The sequence below is a fragment of the Pavona decussata genome, unplaced genomic scaffold (genome assembly GCF_977016875.1).
Source record: "Pavona decussata unplaced genomic scaffold, jaPavDecu1.1 SCAFFOLD_98, whole genome shotgun sequence".
Classification (NCBI taxonomy): domain Eukaryota; kingdom Metazoa; phylum Cnidaria; class Anthozoa; order Scleractinia; family Agariciidae; genus Pavona; species Pavona decussata.
Window position 1 is genome coordinate 2,923,744 of NW_028145514.1, and position 21,580 is coordinate 2,945,323.

Genomic DNA, 21,580 nt, shown 5'->3' on the forward strand with positions numbered 1-21,580 from the left:
TTCAATTTAGGTCATGGAAAACTTGGAGAAGTCAAGGAAAAGGTGATGGAAAGTCATGGAATTTCAAAAGCTCAAAAAAAAGTACCAACCGTGACTGTCTAAGCCTGTTCAAATTCTTCTTGACAGCTTCTCCCGTTTGACCACGCGCACGACCGTTGACAATAGTTTCTCTGTCAGCTGTCCCCCCTCCCCCAAAAAGATTGTGGGCTCGTGCTCTTGAAAAACTATAAACACAAGAACAAGGAGAATACACGTTTATCTTCTAATGAAGATGCTGACTACAACAATGTTGAAAAACGAAAATCAGAAGAAAAAAAGGCGTCACCGTTCATTAGATGGGGGATAGGACAAGAAGAACAAAGTGGGACCCCTCTTTCACCGAGAAAAATCATGATCTATCCTTGACAATTTTGGTCATATCGCAACGCAGCCGGGTTTTGTACTATGCGAGCTTTGATATGTGGTTCTATATGTGCGCGCGCTGCCCAAGGCACGCGAAAGCATCACGAGCGTGCAAAATCACGAGGAGTTAGCTGAGGAAATCCCGCGAGCATGGCGGCTCTCGGAAAAATTTCCCCGTATATTCCAGGTAGGTTCCAAGGTGTGCTTACAGTAGCTAGATTGTGTTTGGGCTTGAAAATTCAAAAAAAAAAAAACGTGTTGTCTAATGGTTGCCGGTCGTTAACAGCCTTAGTTGTGATTTTGCGCCAAATGCCTGAACACAAAGGCAGCATAGTTGGAGATCGCGCGCGCTGGAACCCGGGTTTTCCCGGAAACAAGCATGCGCAATGGCTTTCTCATCGGAGGTCGCAATAACTTTTTTTTTTTTTCAAACCTAACCGTACAACCTACGTTCAAATTTTTGCTGTTGACAGAAAACACTAAAACGGAAACGTGAACATCTTTTTAAGAAAATCTGTCAGAACATTTTTGAGGAATTTTCAAATATGACAAAATCTCCCAATTTTTCATTTGCCAAATTTATACCTGGCAAAAATTCCGTATTTTTCCCCGTAAATACGTATTTTTGCCCACTTTCCAAATCCTGAAATTTTGAAGAGGGGTCTTACGGCTAACTTTAGAGCAAGACAACTTTAAAAGGTGTAGTTTCCAGGCCTCCAGGCCAGTAAGACTCATTCTTTTGTATTTTTATTTTATTATGACACTTTTTGAGCATAATTCGCCCCCATAATTCACAGGTCCCCGTTCACTCTAGTTTGGCTATGAGCACATTGTATAGCGGCTCGCAGACAGATGGACAGACTTGAAGTGAGCTGGTAATACTGGTAATACCTTAATTGCCCACACCATACCTTTAATTGCCAACGAGTCAGCCGAGCGAAGACGCGAGGCTGGCGAGGCGGCAGCATTATAGAGCCGTGCGAAAGTACTGGTGCAGGCGGAAAAAATCTCGAGTGATCGAGAGGCTCTCTCCTCCACAGAGGCTCCATCAGTGGAGAAACGTAGCTTTAATATTTCTCTCCTCCAGGCTCTACTCGTTTAATTTCTCTCTCCCCAGGCTTTCTAAGAAGCCTCTGCGGAGGAGAGAGGTTTGTAAGGTAGGATTCCTGAGTGTAAGGTAAGATTCCTGAGATTCCAATGACGTAGCGAAAATTGCAACGGACCAATCGTAGCTCGCAACTCGCAAAGATTGTGACGTCAATGCCGCATGGTTCTGATCGTCGCTTAGGCATTTATCGAGTGTAGACCAAGTTTGAGGCAAGAAAAACGCCATTTGGACCCGTTTTTGTAAGGTCTATTTGTTTTTATTACCAATTCTACGTGAGTGTACTTTACTAAGTGCCACTGTGGTATATTTATCGAGCTAGCAAGCTCAACAATCGGCCAGAGAGCCAAAAGAGTACTCGGCCAGCGTGCCACATCCACGCTAGCGGGCATAAAGCAATCAAAGAAACTGAGAAACCTCTTTAAACTGAATTCAATCTAAGCAAAGCTAAAGCAAACGACAACTGTAGCACTGAAACTATCGGCCAGCGAACCACACGAGAGTAAACTCGACATCGGCCAGTGAGTCAGCTTTGTCACCGCCAGCGAGCAAAAGGCAATCAAAGCAGCTGAGATTTAACTTAATCAAATTCAAAGCAAAAATTAACGTTTCAAGCGACGAGCGAGCAAGCTACATTCTGGGAATTCAACAGCCAAAAAATTACAGGTTTGATTGTGAATTTGTACTGAAATACTATTCTAATTGACCGATTCTTTGTACTCTGAACAGTTTTTGCGAAATATTTGAAAAACGTGCCCCGCACGGGTCGATAAATTCGCTTCGAAATGGACTTGTATCCTTCAAATCGCTTGCGCGTCTCTCGTCTCGCGTTTATAATTATACGCGTTTCTTTCTAAGGCGTAAACAAAGACTTTTCTGAATAAATTTTTCATTTAAGAAAGCTTTCTGTGTGTTTTTCTTTCTATTTTCATTGAGAAAACGTTACACCTTTGTAATCTTGCGTAAACAAACACATGCTCTCGAGACGATTCAAATTTCACCCATGTGATGCGCGGATCAAATTTCATCGAAATTTCGGAATTTTTTACCGTCAAGTTTGTTTTTTTGGAAAATGTTTAATCGGCAACTAGTGTATTTTATTCCATAATTAGTAATTTTAACTATCTTAGACGAAAGGGGTGTTGTTCTTTGCCAATTTTGCTGAATTTTGGAAAACCTCTGGAAACGGCTGGTGCATAATGGGTTAATACCATTAACATCGAACTGGCCCTTGCGTACCAAAGCAAACAGTTTGTGCATGTCCTTTGCCATCTGTTCGAATACGAAAAACATAAAATAATTGAAATATTTTGTTACTGTTTATGCTCACATGTTAAAGATTTCACTAAACTATACAACAAGTCTCGGAACGAAATGCATGTAATTTTCTGTGTAAAGCCTCAAAAAACGTTTTTGTCAATGAAATGTACAATACTATTGTTCATTGTCCAAGTACGTCATAAGATGCATTGAAATTGTTACTGTCTACAGCTTAAGAAGATAAAAAGTTGTTGTTGGGTTCATTTTTGTTCTGTATTCTTTTGTTAAAACCGTAATATCGCGATAATTTAAAACCAAAAATCTTCTTCCATTTTGGCAATTCTGGGGACAATTCTCCGCTGTCGATCAAAATATTCACATAACAATTCAACACATTTCAAATTGTCTTCAATACTTCACTACAAAAAAATGTCGTACACAAAACATGCATGAATGTGTCTTCAAATTATCAGTAGTTCTTTTGAATGCCTGCTCGTTGGCACTTAGCGAGAGCTATATCTAGTAATAATATCACAACATGATCAATCAGCAAATAACCTTTACATACTATTTTACTATTAACTATTACCATAACATAACGTGAGGTAATGAACACAGCCTCCCTTTGGCTCGGCAGCAACAAACAAAAATCAAAGGACCTCTTGTGTGATCTCTGGGAACAGAGCATTAACTCTAACAAGAATCATTTTACCTATAGTATTGAGATAAGTTTTAAAATCAAGAAGTCGCCGATCAGTAACTGTGCAGGTTGTCAAGAACGACAACCTTGTTCCTGGGATAACGAGTTCGTGTCAGGTGAACTAATTTTTTTTTTTTTTTTTACAAAAAAGCTTCCCCTCTAAAGAAGGCTCTCGTGCTGTACGTGAATCCTTTCCTTAGGCGATGAAACACATTCAATACCATCAATTTATGATGGAAGTATGCTCTGAGCCAAGCGAACCAACCCAGTCCTATGAACATTCGTTCAAACACTCACTCATCAAATTACCAGTTGTTAAATTGACATTTAAAGCGACCGAGCACTCAAGTTTATTGCCTTTAGGCATATTTATTACTTAGGTATGACAATCGATGGTCATACATTATTGGAATGTATCTGTTTGATGTTCGAAACAGCAGAAATTCGACGCGTGAATCGGTTCCGTACTTCTGTCGGGTATTGCGACTTGCGGCAAAAGTTCGACGGCCGATATTCAGTCGCGACCTGGATTAAATTCGGCACGAGAAAAGTGCGACATTTAAACCGGGCTTTAGATCGTACTTCACTCCCTTATGTATGCTTCATTGTTTTATATACACGAGTGTTTAACTGGAAAGTGTACAAATCGTAAAAAATTCATACGAAACTATATCCGGGACCCGTATTTTCCATATCCTCACAAGTGAGAATATCGATGACAGCATTACCCGCTTTTACACGGAGGTTTATGCAAACAGTCTGTAAAACACTCGTGTCCATATCATATAAAGAAAATTACACTGTGGCTTGAAGATATGCGCTCGTTCGTTAAATATTGTTTTTACTACTCGAAAATAAAATTCATATCTTCGCGCTGCCGTGTAATATCCTATATATATTCTTGCAAATCAGTTCTGAAAATCCATCGCCCAGAATTCTATTTTGTTTTGCGACATGCACTTGCATAGCCTCCCACGCAGTCGTTTTTAGGGGACTCGTATTACCTCCTCCCCACAAACGCCTGCTTACCCAAGCGCCACATTCCTTTCCCATTGTTTTACTCCCCAGCACCCTAGCCAATCACCATCGAGGCGTTGTCTAATGATATCAAATCAAATTCCTGGTTACAACGGCCGCTTCCGTTTCCCGCGAGCTTTGTACAGTCTCTGGTACAGTCTTGAGAGATGCGGAATATATGTATTTTTTCACTTCTGGAATGGCTGGTCATGGCTGAAACGCCAAAACAAATGTCGAATGTGAATACAAGCGCTTCTTGTGCGTCATTTTAACACCGTTATCTGCTGGGAGAGTCAAAATCTTCGGGAAAGTGTAATCGATCGTCTCCGCCTGATCGAGTTGACAGTCGATGAAGATATCACCTCTTATGGGTGCGGAAACTCTGTAGCAGATTTGTTTGTTTGTACGAAGTGGTTCGAGAGACTAACTCGATTCGAGGGGAGATCTACAGTATTTATCAGTCCATTAAAGACTATTAAACGGAAAGTTAAACGACAAAGAGGCGATCAACTTGTGGTCCTTGTAGAAAATGTCGCACATGCCCCCGAACAAATTGCAACAACAAAGCGAGTTTCAACTGCAAAATCTTTAAAGTTTACCGACATATCTTGTAATATTTCGGTTTCCTCCACACCTACAAGGTCGACAAGATTGAAGGGAAAGCTTGATAAATATTAAAGCGACTTTGCGTTACAACCAGTCGGCAAATTGACGAAAATATCGCTATTCCCCGTCACGAATTCTTTGATTGCAGTCAGTTTATAGGCATGTAAACGAGAAATTTTTAACGTAGGGCACACAGCTCACGTACGCTCGGTAAAGTTCTGTCTCCGCCGTGATGTTTTCACTGTTCGAGACCGCGAGAGGCGTTCTGAGGTCAAGGTCAACCTTCCAGATTTTAGAAGGTTCACTGTGATTGGCTTAGCGGCGGAAAGGAATGTGGCGCTTGGGTAAGCAGGCGTTTGTGGGGAGGAGATAATACGAGTCCCCTAAAAACGACTGCGTGGGAGGCTAGCACTTGCAGTGCCATATTTTTTTAACTCTACGCATAATGATTTTCTTAACTCGGCCACGATTGGTCAACAGATTTACCTCGGATCTCTTCGCAGAGTTCAGGTGTCGTCAATCAAACAATTGGAAGTGTGAAGCAAACTTCAAGACGTGACATATCGTTTACCGTAGTGCTCTAAATAGGAAGCGCTGCTTATTCAAAACTATTTTAAACAGCTTTGAATAACAAAAGAAGATCAGAGAGTTTGAATACGCAAAAAATTAAATCGTTGACGGATTAAACGATGCGGAAAGGTTTCCCCATATATCTATGAATTATTCGCGGTTTGGAAAGTTGTTATCATCGAACTAGGGCGAATAATTGTGTGATCTAATTTAAATAATTAATTATGCGGTCCTACATGAGTTTTAAGCTGAATAATGACTTAATGTTATTGTTTGAGTTTTATAATAAAGATTAGCTAAATGCTCGCCTTCAAGACACTTTTAAAGAAATTATCGTTGGTGCCAGTCTGAAAGCCTGGTTTCAACTTAAAGACTCGTATAAAGCGCCAAAATCTGTCAGAAGTAAAATACGTGATCGGATATATGCTAAATGCTGACGTATAAGGACGTAGGATGTCTTTCTATCGTTTTTTTTTTCACATCTGATGATGGATCGCCTGGAGCACTTATTTTAATTTATATTGCTTCCCCCTTAGTAGACGTCAACAAGTCGTAAACACAAGTCAATGAGTTTTTACTTAATCTAGGTTTTCTGTAAAAAAAACAAAAAAACAAAAGGTTTACCTGTCGCAACCGTCAATGGTGACGTTTACACGTGGTGCAGACATAGCAACATTCATTCTGACCTAGTTAAAATATTAATTTTAAAAATGAATGGATTCATTGTATAAATATTATTATTTATATCTGGCTAAAAACGTGATACCAAGTGACGTCCAAGCGTCGTGAAAGTATGACATGTAGTCGAGTGGTCATCTGAGAGGGGCATAAGAGATTAAAACAACGAGGAAATGTTCATGAAATCTCAGTAGAGCCTAAAACCTCAAAACCTGATTTATATTTGAGCTAATGTAAACTAATGAATATTGTTATCCATCTTTCGAGGGAAGTAGCTAATGTAAGTTAATTACTTTCATAGAACTGACCTTCTGTCACGATATTAGTCCACCTATGATTTGCATAAGCTTAAAATAAATAAAGCGCATTTTGCTCGAAAACTCACCCCGCCTCAATCCAATATTTACTTGAGGCTATGTTAACACACCTTTCTTCCAATTTCTTAAATTTCAAACCCAGTGCTTTGTAGTTTAGACACCGGAACAACATGGAAGTCAAATTATGGTTTTGGATTCTTGGCTGGATGCTAACCATATTAACGGTTTCTGGCAATGCTTTGTTGATATATCTTATCATTTCAAGAAAACGTCTTCGTAATACAGACAACATGTTTTTGTTTTCGCTCGCTTTGGCTGATCTCTTCGTTGGTTTGACACGTCTTCCAATAATGACGGCCTGCAATTGGCCTGCTGCTCCCTGCAAAAAGTGTGTAACGACAGTTATTGGATGGTTATTTCTCAATTTGTCAATGACCAACCTATGTGCACTGTCCATTGATCGCTATATTGCGATTGCCTACCCATATACGCACACGGTGTTCAAAGCTAAAAGACGGTATTTCATCTTACTAGCGGCAGCATGGATTTTACCATTTGTAATCCATTTTGTCCCGTTTACATGGATCTACTGTGCTGGGATGAAAAAAGCTGTGAGACATTTTTTGACGGTCAATTTGTTCGTGTTCAAGCTTCCTGTATTTCTCTTTTTACTCCTCAGCTGCTTAAAAACTTTATACACTGCTCATAGCCAGAAAAGGAAAGCCTTTGTTCAACTTTCTCAGCTAAAGTTTAATGGATTTTCTCCGGTAGAAACAAAAACTCTGAGAATACAGACACAAGCAAGTACTTTTGCCAAGGCTCTGGGGATCATTGTGGCCATCTTTTTAATTTGCTATGCAATTGAAGTTGTTCGGCTTATCTGTTACACCTTTCGTTGTTCAAAATATATTCCTTACGTTTTGGTGGAAGTACAACATTTGCTATTCATTTTTAATTCAGCAAGCAATCCTTTTGTGTATGCTTTTCTAAAACGAGACATTCGTGAAGAACTGAAACGTTTCCGCGTAAAAGTTAAATGCACCTTAACTTGACAGCAAGAAAATGCAGTGAAACGTTCGCAGAGCACACAAAAACTTTGCGTGAAGGAAGAATGACTATTGTTTACGTGTTTACTACAACATAATAAAATTAAAGTGGTGTATGCAAAGCTACGTGACTGTGTGATCAGTCATCAGCTCAGCAGATCTCCAGCCATTTTAGCAGGTTTGTAACTATAATCCTAGCTGTAATTAAGGTTATAGTAAGGTTATTTGTTTGGATAGTTTATCACTTCAAGCTTTCGGTTCGGAACGCCAAAAGCTGTTGACTTAACGAAGTGCCAAGGTACTAGGGAAATTGGTTCGTTATATCGAGGTTCTGCTCCATACATTTTATAAAGGCCTGGCTGGAGAATATCGCTCGTTATACTGAGAACTTCGTTACATAAGATTCGTTAAATCGAGGCTCCACTGTACTATAAACTATAGAATTTAAACCTAGAAAAAAATGAAGTTCAAGAAAAAGCCCGCCCAAGAAGAAAAACTAGTATTCGAAGAGATCGTAACCCAAGTGCGCCTAAAGGTTAAAAAAGGAAGTTGAAAATTGTACAGGGCCATGTCCACCTATACCCACTGGATAGCAATGACGATGAGGCAATTTTCACTGACTCGAAGTATGAATATGCTATTAATTTGTTGATTTATTCTGTCAATAGGCGATAAGGAAGACCACGGATTATGCATTCAGGTGAATTACCGGCCTTTAAGTGTCAACCCTTCTCTCTCTTACAGTGTTCTCTTGTCGATACAAAATTAACCAAACAAACTGAACTTTCTTTCAGTCTTAGTTTCCAAAGATTTGCATTCCTTAGAATCATGAAAAAAAAGAGATAAACCTACTCCAGCGCATGAGTGGAAATCAGTTCAGTGACGAACGAACGCTCCGTTGTCGGTTCCTACTGCGGCTCGGATGACTGATAAACCATTTCACAACAAGAGGTCATCAATAAAAATTTCATTATTTGGCTTCGACGCCGGTGTTGCGGCATAATGGGCAAGCAAGTTTATAAGAGCAGTTGAAGCGGTGGCGCATTTAATGTCTTAAAAATATTAGGAATGTTAGTTTAAGGCCTAACTCAAACGCCGTACTTTTCATGTTAAAGTGCCTATCACCCTTACACAGTTTTAATGAATTTCGAAAATTTATGCATGTCTAAGACGCTTTGCGAAGAAATAAATCGTATTCCATGTTTCGTTTTGTTTTTATCAGACGACAAAATCGCTCAAAAATAGGCCGTTTTCCGCCATATTGAATACAAAAAGGAGCAGTTGAGAGACTGGGTTCTAACAAGCTTGTGACGTCGACCCGGTATCTCAGCCACAGAGCATTTGCTCATTTGTCACTACATTCTCTGTACTGAACTTGGAATGTGCCAGGAAGGTATGTGGTAGGTGAATATGCTGCCTTCTCAGTTATGTAGATAGATCGATTTCATGAAACAAAAGCGGGCTAACCCAGAAAATCGTCAATATGCTCCAAGCACTTCACGAACGACGACTTCATGCGTCGATTCTGATTTATTAATGAAGTGAGTAACAAGCCAATCCTCTCAAGACTGAAACGAGATGATATCGGTATTAATGTGACGCCATCTGCCCATGCTAAAGCGGTGACCACAAGTGAGGTGTACTGATTTGAACCATTGCCAAACATCGCCGCGAACGAGCGGTAAGAAATGTTTCATTTCTTTTTATTTAGGCTATTTAAGCTTATAGGTGCAGTCAAAACAAACGTACTGAAATAGTAAACTTATTTTAATTTATAATTGGTCTAGACTCACAAGAATGCGAAGAGGCGAATGGAGTCTCTTACTTCTGAGACTGCTGTCTGTTGGCGAGCGGATGAAGGGCCACAGTGACATGATAAAGCTAGTTCTTTTTCTTTCTCAATTCCACGTGTATAAATTTGGGAGTAGCCTTTCTACGAAGAACAGATCATTCTTTTTAAAAAAGCTTCAGTCTTGAATTTGTCTGTGAAGAACGAGGTAAAGAGTCAATCGAACATCTCGGTCGATTGACATGCTGCTCAAAATACTGCTCAAAAGGTCGGCTTTTCTTACCTGGAAATCGAGATATTTTGAAAAATAACACACGCAACGGCTTTCCAAACGTTGTGCAGTTTTACTTCTCTAACTACCAGACCAATTTCAGCTAAAAAACAATTTAAAAATGGCAAAAATATCAACTGAACAAGCTTATATTTACGCCACGAAAAATGTCTCCTCAGCGGTCCGTATGTTGCCGCGAAGTAAAATTTGATGTGGTGGTTTCGTTGACAAAAGGCAAGCCTCTTGTTCACAGGAAAAGTCTTGCTTGTTTACACTTCTCTCGGGCCCCAGTAAAATATTCTTTAAAACCGAAAGATTTCAAATATTTAGAAAATAGCAAGCTCCCCCAACACAAACCTCAGAGCGGAGCGAAGCGAGGCGATGCAAAGGGTCATGCAAAAACGAAGCCGTAACTAAACAAACTTAAGCCCTCAATTTCACGCATTGCATAGCTCTCGATACAGTGCTAGAGAAAAGAACAAAAAACAAATAGCAACGATCATGCAGAGACACAACATCTTGCCACAAAAACAAGTGGCCGGGCCCCGTAATACAAAAACTGTAAGATAAACTGATGTAATTGCACAGTTGAATCCTAACAAAGACAAGAAGCTGTTTTCAGCTTATACTCGGGCCATATTTGACTGCGTGCTGCGTAAGCCTACGATCTTTTAGCAGTGATACCTTCCAGCATCGCTGACTCCCCAAAATCGATAGACATAGACGGAGATATACACCCAGGAAAAAAAATAGTTCAGGCTCCAGAAGTGATTCATCGTTTTATTCCTACAGCTCTGTTTCGTATATGGTCGGGAGCTGACCACACTCATCACGCAACTTCAACGAATGACCGTAAAGTATATAAAGTTATCAAAAACTGGTGATTTAAAGCGAGCAGCTGGTAGGCGATAAAATACAATTCCACGTGCCGTGAGAGAGTTCACGTGCCATGATACAAACAGTTACGTTACGTTATACAAGAGGTTTTTGGTACGTATCTATTAGGGCATGGATTTATGAAATCATTGGAACTGGTGATTTAAAACAAGCGTTTACTGGGCGATGAATTACTAATGCTCGTGGCGTGATACAATTCACGTGCCATGATACAAACGGTTACTTTACGTTTTTCGAGAGGTTTTGAGTACATATCTATTTCTGTGGGGGTTTGGACTTGGTAATTCATTGCTTTTGTTCAGGCTACTAAGATCTTTTCTACGGAAATAAACTTTTCGTGAAGACATAGGTTACATTTCTTGTTAATCAGTGTTATTATCGGGTTTGAACTTCGTGAGTACTTGCCATTTAATTAGAAATGTTTTGTTTGCGTCCGTCAGGGTCCATATATTGTTCAGATAGTTCCGTTGCATTGCGTCTGTTGGCGTTTCGGAAGAATGTGTTGAGCCAGTCCCACGTACGATTCAGTTGTTGTTACCGGCGTTCGCTTGGAGGCATTTACCATCAAGTGGGCATTCTGCTTTAATTTCTTCCTGCAGTTGCAGCTCGGGTCATGATTTTGGTTTGGGGTTGTTGCTACATTTGAGAGTATCTGTTTTTTTTATGTGATGCGATGATGGTTTTCATGTTTGGCATGCACGAGTAGCTGAGTTTTAGTGTCTGTCTGTTGAAGACCTTGTTTATTGGGTGGTTCTTGGGGAAGCATTTGTCGACTGACGATGGATAAAAATTTCTGTAAAATTGACAATTTCTAATTCTCCTATTTAGTATACACTGACATAAACACTCTAATATCAACTTATCCATGTAAGCTCAAATTCTTTTACTCAGATTTATCAACGATATGAAACATGATTTAGCCAAACAAAACTCTGTGAGCAGGATAGGACACAAATTAAAGAAGTTTGTTGACAAAACGGTTTCCTTCTTGAACAAATTCAAAAACTGATGACAAAATTGCAAGTACGTTTGCAGACCTTCGCATGATTTTTCGTGTGTGTTGTATTCCTTGGCCCGCCAATTTTTCTGCACGTGCCTTGTTTCGCGTTTCGTAATAAAAATGCTCCGCGCAATAACCCATGAAGGGTCAGGATTTTTCCGGCGGAGGAATCAAACACGAGAATTGTCATCGCAGGACGGAGTGTGACACGATAGCGATCGCGTCACCTATTAATTACATCTCTATAAAGTCAAATTGGAAAATTAGGTCTTATTGTGATCACCTAAATCAAAGCTAGTCAAAAACTGTCTCTCTTTTCCCCTCTTACTCAGCGTGCACTTGCATGCGATCGATCGTTCGATTCTACATGACCATTCTTCTTCTGTAAAACATTCGCGTTGCTTGCAGTGAGGTCTGCATTCGAACCTTTGGAATTCTTTGAATTTTCTGACCATTCTGCAGCGTCTTGCGAGGGTCCAGAGGAAAGCTGCAAAACGTCACTACACTTTTCTGTTTCGATTTCGCATTCGCGTTTTCGATACCCACCATCTACATCATGCAGAGTTAAATTCATGCGCTTGCTGCTCGTGCGACAAACCTCCCAAAGGTTCATGATTTCTTGCACAACTGTCACCCTCGCTAATCAGACGAAACAGAATGCACCATGTTCAAGCTACCTCCTCTTCTCTTATGCCAGGGCCGTAGCCAGAAAAAAATAACGACTGAGGCAATATCCATGGTTGAATTCCCCGCCCAGCTGTTTAGGGTTTTAAGTATGATGGCTACGTTTAAACAAAACACTGGAATCAAAGCTTATTTGACAAAAATTCCGCTAGGAGCCCTAAAGGCCGTATAGATCTAGAGATCTAGGTGTATTTGGGGGGGGGGAGGGGGGGAGGGGAGCTATTTAAATGCTACTTAAGGGGCTCTGTGTTCTTGTATGCGACTTCTCGATGTGTTTGTTGGTGGTTTGTTTCTATATGAAGGCCTTAGATAACAACGACCTAAACCAGGTTCGGCTGACCAGCGGTTTCGTGAAAAGTAGGGTCTCACAGGCTCATAAAACCTGGTCTCGGACGTTCTCGTTTCTAAAAGGCAACGAATTTAGCTGTTAAATGCCAGCGTGATTCACTTGTTCTCACTAGCATCCCATCGCTGTAGAACCTCGAGCGGGTCCACAGGGATTTCGCTGTGGACTTGGGCTAATGCAAGGCCATTCAACCTGTGCTAAAATACTGAATGTGACTGGGCTGAAAGCCTGGCCTTAGCAGTTACGCCCGACATTAAGTTTTATGCAAGTCACTCCAGGTCTTCAACTTGCGGAGAGCGCTAAAGCTGCGCTCGCACGAACAGCTTCCTGTACTTAGTCGCGCTGTCGCTTGTTCGCTTTCGGCCTCTACAACTTCTTTCCCACCACCTTCTTCACTGACATCCCCATCTTTACTAGATGGACTGAAAGTCAAAGTTGCTTAGCTAAATAATGTCAAAACAAGCTTAAATTTTGTTTCGATTATTGAGAAGAACTGAAAGCATGTTATGAGAGCATCTACTTACCGCTTTCTTTGAAAAAAGCTGTTGATTAGATAGAACGTTCCCTGCTAGCAGAGGTCTCTGACGGCAGAGACCTCTGCTATCCGGGAAATAGAACGCCGCATTTTGATAGATTTTCCTCACTCAGATCAGAGAAGACAGAAAACTCGAGAAATGACGTCAAAACACATGAAAAAGAGGCAGTTTTCTTTACGAAGTCGCTGCCTGGTTAGCATGAATTTTTGCTTAATTTTTCTCATCTGTAATTCAGGCCACTGCCTGATTCGCGTTATCATTAAACATAATTACATAATACCATGTTGCGTTAACATTTATTTTTTTATATTAATTTAACTGTTTGTCAATTTATTTGCTGCTAGTGCCTTTCTTTCTCCTTTAAAAAAAATCTTACTTTCCCCGAAAAAAAAAAAAAAACAATGACTGAGGCAAGTGCCTCGGTTTGCCTCATACTGGCTACGGCCCTGTATGCTATATCCACGGGCTTTAATCCTTACGTTTAAGCTTTCTTCGCCACTCGACATGCTATTATTGCCTTCACCTTTTTGTTCTAACGACTCCAGAACCCTATCTGCGCTGAGGGAAACGTTCACAAACGCTTCACAACCGACGCCAAATGTTTTGATTCGAAAGAATAGTGACTCGCAAAAAACATCGGGGAAAGGGAGGGGGGAGCTTAGGAAGCAAAAAAAATTGGGGAGTTCGGGACCCTCCCGTCCCCTTCCCCGATTACTTAACTCGGCGCCTCACGGCCCGAGTACAAAGAACGCGAAGAATTTGATAACCCCACCGAAAACTTTACTCGTGCCACTCGAGTACAAAAAACGAGACCGAGAACAATAACTCGTGGCCCGAAGTCTTATCTCTCGGCCCATCGCGACCCCAAAGAGAAAAAAGAATTTGATAATGCTACCGAGACCTTAATTTGGTCCGCCTTACGGCCCGAGTAATAACAACAATAGCGGTCGCTTTCGGAGGTTAAAGATTATCACACGGTTCAATCCTAACTAGAAGCTGTACTGTCACCGGACCGCGAACTGAAACGAGCCAAACTAGATGTAAATACTAGTAAAATGAAATGGCATAAGAACGACAGCGGCTAAACAGAAACAACAAGAGGTGAAATAAACAGGTGCTAAACGCAGAATTCTAAACCCAAAATGTCCTTTGAGATCAAAATACAAAACATGCTACAGTTAAGCAAATGGTTTTGTTCTATGATTATCATACAAATCCTTCAAATCGTCATGCCAACCCGCTGTAAACATACAAGAAGCTAAATTGATCAAAAGACTGAGATAGAAGCGCTAAACATGCGAGTAGGAGTTGTGTAGGCCGTTCATTCCTATTTTAGGTCATTTTACCAACCTCGTTCCCAGGGTCTCTCCTCTTCTCGTCTTGGGACGTGAAGAGGAGAGACCCTGGGAACGAGGTTGTCATTTTACGTGCTTGATCGTCGCGTCAATCACGTAGCCAGGGTTGTAGTTAAATTCTGAATCATCTGAGTTGTAGCTTTGCTCGGATTCGGTGTCAGTGTTCGGCTTTTGGGATAACAAATCGGCCAGAAACCTCAAACAGCTCGCGTAGAATTCACTCCGACTCACTACTGTTTTGTTGTGTGATACCGGGTCGACGTCACAACTCACTAGTGCCAATCCTCTAATGGCGCGGTTTTAACTTCGGAAATTGTGATTTCGGTCGCGTTTTAAAATCCGAGAATAACTTCAAATCTCATTATTTTGCTTGTTTTGGCTTACTTTTTACGTCTACTTTTGAGAATGAAAGGAATTGGGTAGGGGTGATAGGCACTTTAATGAGTTGAGTCGAATTGAGTTCCGCTCATGTGAAGTTCACCGTTTGACCCAGACCTAACAGATGTATGTAATGGTCACCTTTAACTTGGTTTTCCTGATATGATTGCTAAAAGATTGCAAACGATCCCTTCGACATTACTGGCAGTCTACAAAAACTGTTGAGTACGGATCGTCGGCGATGTATCCCTCTTGTAATAAACTGTGCCTTAGTTTAAAACTGATTTTGACTGAGTGCATTGTGACGTTACCTTACATCAGAAACTGCAGCGGGTATTTTCATGCTTGTCGTCCTATTTTGTATTTTTATTTATTTTTAATTTAAAACTGAAGGATCCATAAATGGAGACTGAAAGGAGGATGACCTTTGATGGCGATTTTATCTAGCATTCACTTCTTCCTGCCAGGGTTATTCACACACAAAAAGCCAAGAAATTTTTTCGTTGTTAGATATTCAAGTGAAATGAGATTGATAAAGGACTATTCTTGATGCCGTTTGCGCCTTTTTCTGTGGTATATATGTTGTGCTGGGAACATGATTTCAGTTGCGGTTCAGTTTTGTTTTGTTTTTTTTTTTTTTTTTTTTGTTTTTTTCAAGAAGACCTCAAATGTTTGACGTTCAAAAAAATGTGCATTAGCGCAAAAGGAAATTTTGAAGACAACAAAATACAAAGTCAATTTATGTACCATTGAATATGACGACAATCTTGGAAACAAACGAAAGAGAGAGAGAAAGAAAACGAGAAAGCAGGCGACGAATAAGCGAAGTTCAACGTGAAATCATGTGGTGAGCAACTCGCAAGTCGGGTAGAAATCACATGCATTCTTGCAGGAAACTGTCGTTTATTTTCCATATTAAGGGTATTTCAAACTATACACAGATACTTAAACCGTTGCCATAAAACAAATATTCCAGATATTCGTGGATAAATGAATTTTTGAACGTCCACAGAGCTATTTGCAGAGTTGAAATATTCACAGAGTTATGAATTGTTTGTAATTCATTCGCAGCGCATATTTTTATATACGCCCTAATTTTTAAAAACGCTCAAATATTTCGGACCACAACCAAAAATTATAATTCCTTTTTTTCCACGATTACATGCTAATCCAAAAATGCACTGAAAATAAATCTTGCACCGACCGGCTATGAAGAATTTCTGTTTCATGTCCTGTTTTGTTTTGTTGTTGTAGCTTTAACTTGAAGGTAAAGCCATATAATAAATCCTTTATTGACCAAGCTTGTTCGGTCAAGATGGCTGGATATTGGCCTCGTTCTTTTTGTGCGTTTTTATGGACCGAGACGACAACGCAAAAAAAGAACTTGGCCAATATCCAGCCATCTTGACCGAACAAGCTTGGTCAATAACGCATATATAAAGTTAGAGCTCTAAGATAATTTAGGATTCCTTGTTTTCCACGATGACATGCTAATCCAAAAATGCACTGAAAATAAATCTTGCACCGACCGGCTATGAAGAATTTCGGTTTCATGTCCTGTTTTGTTTTGTTGTTGTAGCTTTAACTTGAAGGTAAAGCCATATAATAAATCCTTTATTGACCAAGCTTGTTCGGTCAAGATGGCTGAATATTGGCCTCGTTCTTTTTTTGCGTTTTTATGGACCTCGACTTCGCCTCGGTCCATAAAAACGCAAAAAAGAACTTGGCCAATATCCAGCCATCTTGACCTCACGCTTGGTCAATAACGCATATTTATAGAACTGACCTTCTGTCACGATATTAGTCCACCTATGATTTGCATGAGCTTAAAATAAATAAAGCACATTTTGCTCGAAAACTCACTCCGCCTCAATCCAATATTTTCTCGAGGCTATGTTAACACACCTTTCTTCCAATTTCTTAAATTTCAAACCCAGTGCTTTGTAGTTTAGACACCGGAAAAAGATGGATGGCAAATTATGGTTTTGGATTCTTGGCTGGATGCTAACCATATTAACGGTTTCTGGCAATGCTTTGTTGATATATCTTATCATTTCAAGAAAACGTCTTCGTAATACAGACAACATGTTTTTGTTTTCGCTCGCTTTGGCTGATCTCTTCGTTGGTTTGACACGTCTTCCAATAATGACGGCCTGCAGTTGGTCTCCCGCTCCCTGCAAGAAGTGTATAACGACACCTCTTCGCTGGTTAGTTCTCAATTTATCCATGACCAACCTATGTGCACTGTCCATTGATCGCTATATTGCGATTGCCTACCCATTTACGCACACGGTGTTCAAAGCTAAAAGACGGTATTTCATCTTACTAGCGGCAGCATGGATTTTACCATTTGTAATCCATTTTGTCCCGTTTACATGGATCTACTGTGCTGGGATGAAAAAAGCTGGGAGACATCTTTTGACGGTCAATTTGTTCGTGTTCAAGCTTCCTGCATTTCTCTTTCTACTTATCAGCTGCTTAAAAACTTTATACATTGCTCATAGCCAGAAAAGGAAAGCCTTTGTTCAACTTTCTCAGCTAAAGTTTAATGGATTTTCTCCGGTAGAAACAAAAACTCTGAGAATACAGACACAAGCAAGTACTTTTGCCAAGGCTCTGGGGATCATTGTGGCCATCTTTTTAATTTGCTATGCAATTGAAGTTGTTCGGCTTATCTGTTACACCTTTCATTGTTCAAAATATATTCCTTACGTTTTGGTGGAAGTACAACATTTGCTATTCATTTTCAATTCAGCAAGTAATCCTTTTGTGTATGCTTTTCTAAAACAGGACATTCGTGAAGAACTGAAACGTTTCCGCGCAAAAGTTAAATGCACCTTAACTTGACAGCAAGAAAATGCAGTGAAACGTTCCGGCGCAGAGCACACAAAAACTTTACGTGAAGGAAGAATGACTATTGTTTACTACAACATAATAAACAGTTAAAGTGGTGTATGCAAAGCTACGTGACTGTGTGATCAGTCATCAGCTCAGCAGATCTCCAGCCATTTTAGCAGGTTTGTAACTATAATCCTAGCTGTAATCAAGGTTAGAGTGAGGTCATTTGTTTGGATCGCTTATCACCCCAAGCTTTTGGTTCGCGAGCCAACACTGAACAGATCTCTTATAATAAGCAAGAACTCAGTGGAAAAAGCTGTTGCCGAGGGACTGGGGAAATTGGTTCGTTATATCAAGGTTCTGCTCCATACATTTTATATAGGCCGGGCTGGAGAATATCGTTCGTTAGTATCGAGGTTCTGCTCCATACATTTTATAAAGGCCGGGCTGGATAATATCGTTCGTTAGACCGAGGACTTCGTTATATAAGATTCGTTAAATCAAGGTTCCACTGTACTTTAAACTTTAGAATTTAAAGCTAGAAAAAAAAAAAGAAGAAGAAAAGCTAGAATTCGAAGAGATCGTAACCCAAGTGCGCCTAAAGCTCAAAAAGGAAGTTGAAAAATTGAACAGGGCCATGTCCACCTCTACCCACTGGATAGCAATGACTTTGAGGCAAGTTTTACTGACTCGAAGTATGATTATTCTATCAATTTGTTGATTTATTTTGTCAATAGGCGATAAGGAAGACCACGGATTATGCATTCAGGTGAATTATGGACCATTAAGTGTCAACCCATACAAAATTAACCAAACAAACTGAACTTTCTTTCAGTCTATTTTAGCTTCAGATGGTCATGATCTTAGTTTCCAAAGATTTGCATCCCTCATGAAAAAAAAAAAAAAGATAAACCTATTCCAGCTCATTGCAGTGATGAACGAATGCTCCGTAGGTAGATATGATCATGTCTATCATATCATATCATATCATATCATATCATATCATATCATATCATATCATATCATATCATATCATATCATATCATGAAAATACAAAACTGAATACAAGGCTGGCTCATATCATATCATATCATATCATATCATATCATATCATATCATATCATATCATATCATATCATATCATATCATATCATATCATATCATATCATATCATATCTTCTTGTCTTACTCTGCCCGCTTCGATTAGCTTTCGCTACCCGCGGTCCAGTGTATTTAGTAAAAGAAGTTGCATTTCTCTGTATTTATACATTTAATGTATTTATAAATTTAATGTACACTTAATGATGAAATAATAAAGGAAGTTGTCGTAGGTGTCGACTGTGGCTCGGATGACTGATAAAGTATCTCACAAGAAGAGGTCATCAATAAATCTTTAATTGTTTGGCTTCGACGCAGGTGTTGCGGCATAATGAGCAAGCAAGTTTATAAGAGCAGTTGAAGCGGTGGCGCATTTAATGTCTTAAAAATATAAGGAATGTTAGTTTAAGGCCTATCTCAAACGCCTTACTTTTCATGTTAATGAGTTGAGTCGAATTGAGTTCCGTTCATGTCAAGTTCAGCGTTTGACCCAGACCTAACAGATGTATGTAATGGTCATCTTTTATTTGGTTTTTATATGATAGCTAAATCAAGATTGCCAACGATCCCTCCGACATTACCGGCAGTCTACAAAAATTGTGGAGTGCGGATCGTCGGTGATGTATCCCTCGATTTGTACTGTAAACTGTTCTTTTAGTTGAAAACTGATTTTGACTGAGAGCAGTGTGACGTTACCTTATATTAGAAACAGTTATAGCAAAAATTGTCTTGCTTCAAATTTAACCTCTTTTATTTTCTGCAATGCCAAGGTAAACCAAATATAAGAATATTAAAAAATTATGCGCAATGAAAGTTTAATGGCCTAGTTTAATGACCTTAGCTCCCACGAGTCTCCTGTAGCTCAGTAATAGAGCATCCGAACTAGTAATCGGAAGTTCTAAGGTTCGACTCCTGATAGGAGCACTCGGAAATACATCATTCTCATTAAAATGTCAGTTTCCTTTGCCGGTTAGTCGGCAGGAAAGCTTATTTCCACTATAAAAATTCGTTTAAAATACACATGGACGTAAACTGCAGTTGGAATACACGTGTTTTAGCCAGTTTTCATGAGAACTGCAATAGTTATTATATTTTCTGTATTGCACAAGAATTAAGGTGGGCTAAAACAGTTTTCTAGTTTGCAGGTATTAGTAAACGTTAATTCGACTGAAAACTACATAGTTCAGGGCGCCCGAAATTAGCATGGTGCAAGATTAACCAACAAGGAAGAAATTTTGATACGTGTTGTTGAACTAGGTACCGTTGCCTTCGCAACGCAGCGAGCTATTAACCGTCCACAAATAATAGTTTTCCTTAATTTTAAGAAAATGCGCTCGTTAGATTATTTTTCCATCTTTGTCTCCAGATTAAAAAACTCATAAAATACTGACATGGTGACAGTGCTTTCATCTCTTGTTAATAACAGTTTTGCACTTTAATGTTTTGTGAAGATACCCTCTGTCAGATTTGGGTTTTTGTTTGTAGGCGAGTTACGCTTTTAGAAAGCTACTGTTTTGTCAAATTTCATGAAATTCTAACGAGCAGTTCCTGAGAAAACAGTACATTTCCACTAAAACAACCAGTAGCAATTTTTTGGTCAAATGCGCATGCGTGGCTTTTAATTCGGTTTTCACGAGGTTTTCACAGCAAAGATGAAAAGCGCGCAAAAAGACTTAGCTCTTCGTGAACTCACTTTCTTTGTTCGGTGATAAAAGAAGAAGGGTTCACAAACGAGATCTGAATTATTTTAAGAACAAGACTCGACGTTGTGATCCAATTGATATAAAATTGATGGATCGCTTTATCGACGCCATATTTGCTTACCACAACCCTAGCGCGTGCTTACTACGTGTCGCGCAAATTGTGTGCGGCCACCTTAAAACACGGCCTCTTCTGTCACCGTTATTTGCTATCACGCCTGTAATCAAATTCTTACGCTTTTATTAATATGTACAAACTCATTTTCTCCTCTTAAAGGAAACCACCACTCTTGAAATAATTTAACGTTTAATTGTTGAAAATACAATCTAATTTCAAATTTCATTGAAAAACATATGTCCATGAAGTCTGGGAAAGCCCCAGGATATGACGATATTTCTATGTATGTTATCAAAAACACTTTTGAAGTAATAGATCAAACACGAGGAAGAGTGTTTCCTTCGATTTCCAAACACCGAGAAGTAGATTGGAAAAACGAGGCGCAGCCGAGTTTTTTTTAACCAACTTTGAGGTGTTTGGAAATAGGAGGAAACACTCTTTAGAGTGTTTGATATAGCTTCTCAAACTATTGATAATTCTTAGAAAAATTCGAAGCAAAAGTTCACAAAAATTTATGATAATTAAGATCACATTTCCAAACCTCCTTCACGGTAGTGATTTCCTTTGTTTTCTCTTCATGAATTATTAATGCATTTGAGAAGTAGTATCGGAGCCTCTTAAGAATATTATTAATTTATCCTTTTCCAAAGGAATATTCCCGGACAAGCTTAAACTTGCCAAAGTGATTCCTGTAGTTAAAGGTGATGAACCCGATTTATTCACTAATTACAGACCAATCTCACTACTTCCTAATTTTTCGAAATTATTCGAAAAGGTCATGCACAATCGACTGGTAGAAATCGGAAATAGCCATGACATTTTTTACCAACTCCAGTTTGATTTTCGCAAAAACCATTCCACTGCGCTGT

The 21,580-nt window shown here is 39.5% G+C and overlaps 2 protein-coding genes across 3 annotated transcripts; both read left to right on the forward strand.

The window, feature by feature from the left end:
- Positions 1-6,740: 6,740 nt before the first annotated feature.
- Positions 6,741-18,416, forward strand: LOC146472681 (octopamine receptor beta-2R-like). 2 transcript variants are annotated; one of them, XM_085119490.1, is made up of 2 exons: positions 6,741-8,236; positions 18,400-18,416. In XM_085119490.1, exon 1 carries the CDS (start codon positions 6,826-6,828, stop codon positions 7,705-7,707), a length of 882 nt encoding a protein of 293 aa, XP_084975616.1. In that variant the 5' UTR covers positions 6,741-6,825; the 3' UTR covers positions 7,708-8,236; positions 18,400-18,416. The 2 variants fall into 2 exon arrangements, with proteins under 2 accessions (XP_084975616.1, XP_084975619.1); XM_085119493.1 differs by lacking the exon at positions 18,400-18,416 and adding an exon at positions 8,370-8,812 and having other exon boundaries at positions 6,741-7,879.
- On the forward strand, positions 16,833-18,111 carry LOC146472682 (adenosine receptor A2a-like). The gene has a single exon (XM_085119494.1). It carries the CDS (start codon positions 16,923-16,925, stop codon positions 17,802-17,804), a length of 882 nt encoding a protein of 293 aa, XP_084975620.1. The 5' UTR covers positions 16,833-16,922; the 3' UTR covers positions 17,805-18,111.
- Positions 18,417-21,580: the final 3,164 nt, after the last annotated feature.

Excerpts from the sequence above, each read along its gene's own strand:
- LOC146472682 (XM_085119494.1), top strand. The coding sequence starts at position 16,923 with ATGGATGGCAAATTATGGTTTTGGATTCTTGGCTGGATGCTAACCATA.
- LOC146472681 (XM_085119490.1), top strand. The coding sequence starts at position 6,826 with ATGGAAGTCAAATTATGGTTTTGGATTCTTGGCTGGATGCTAACCATA.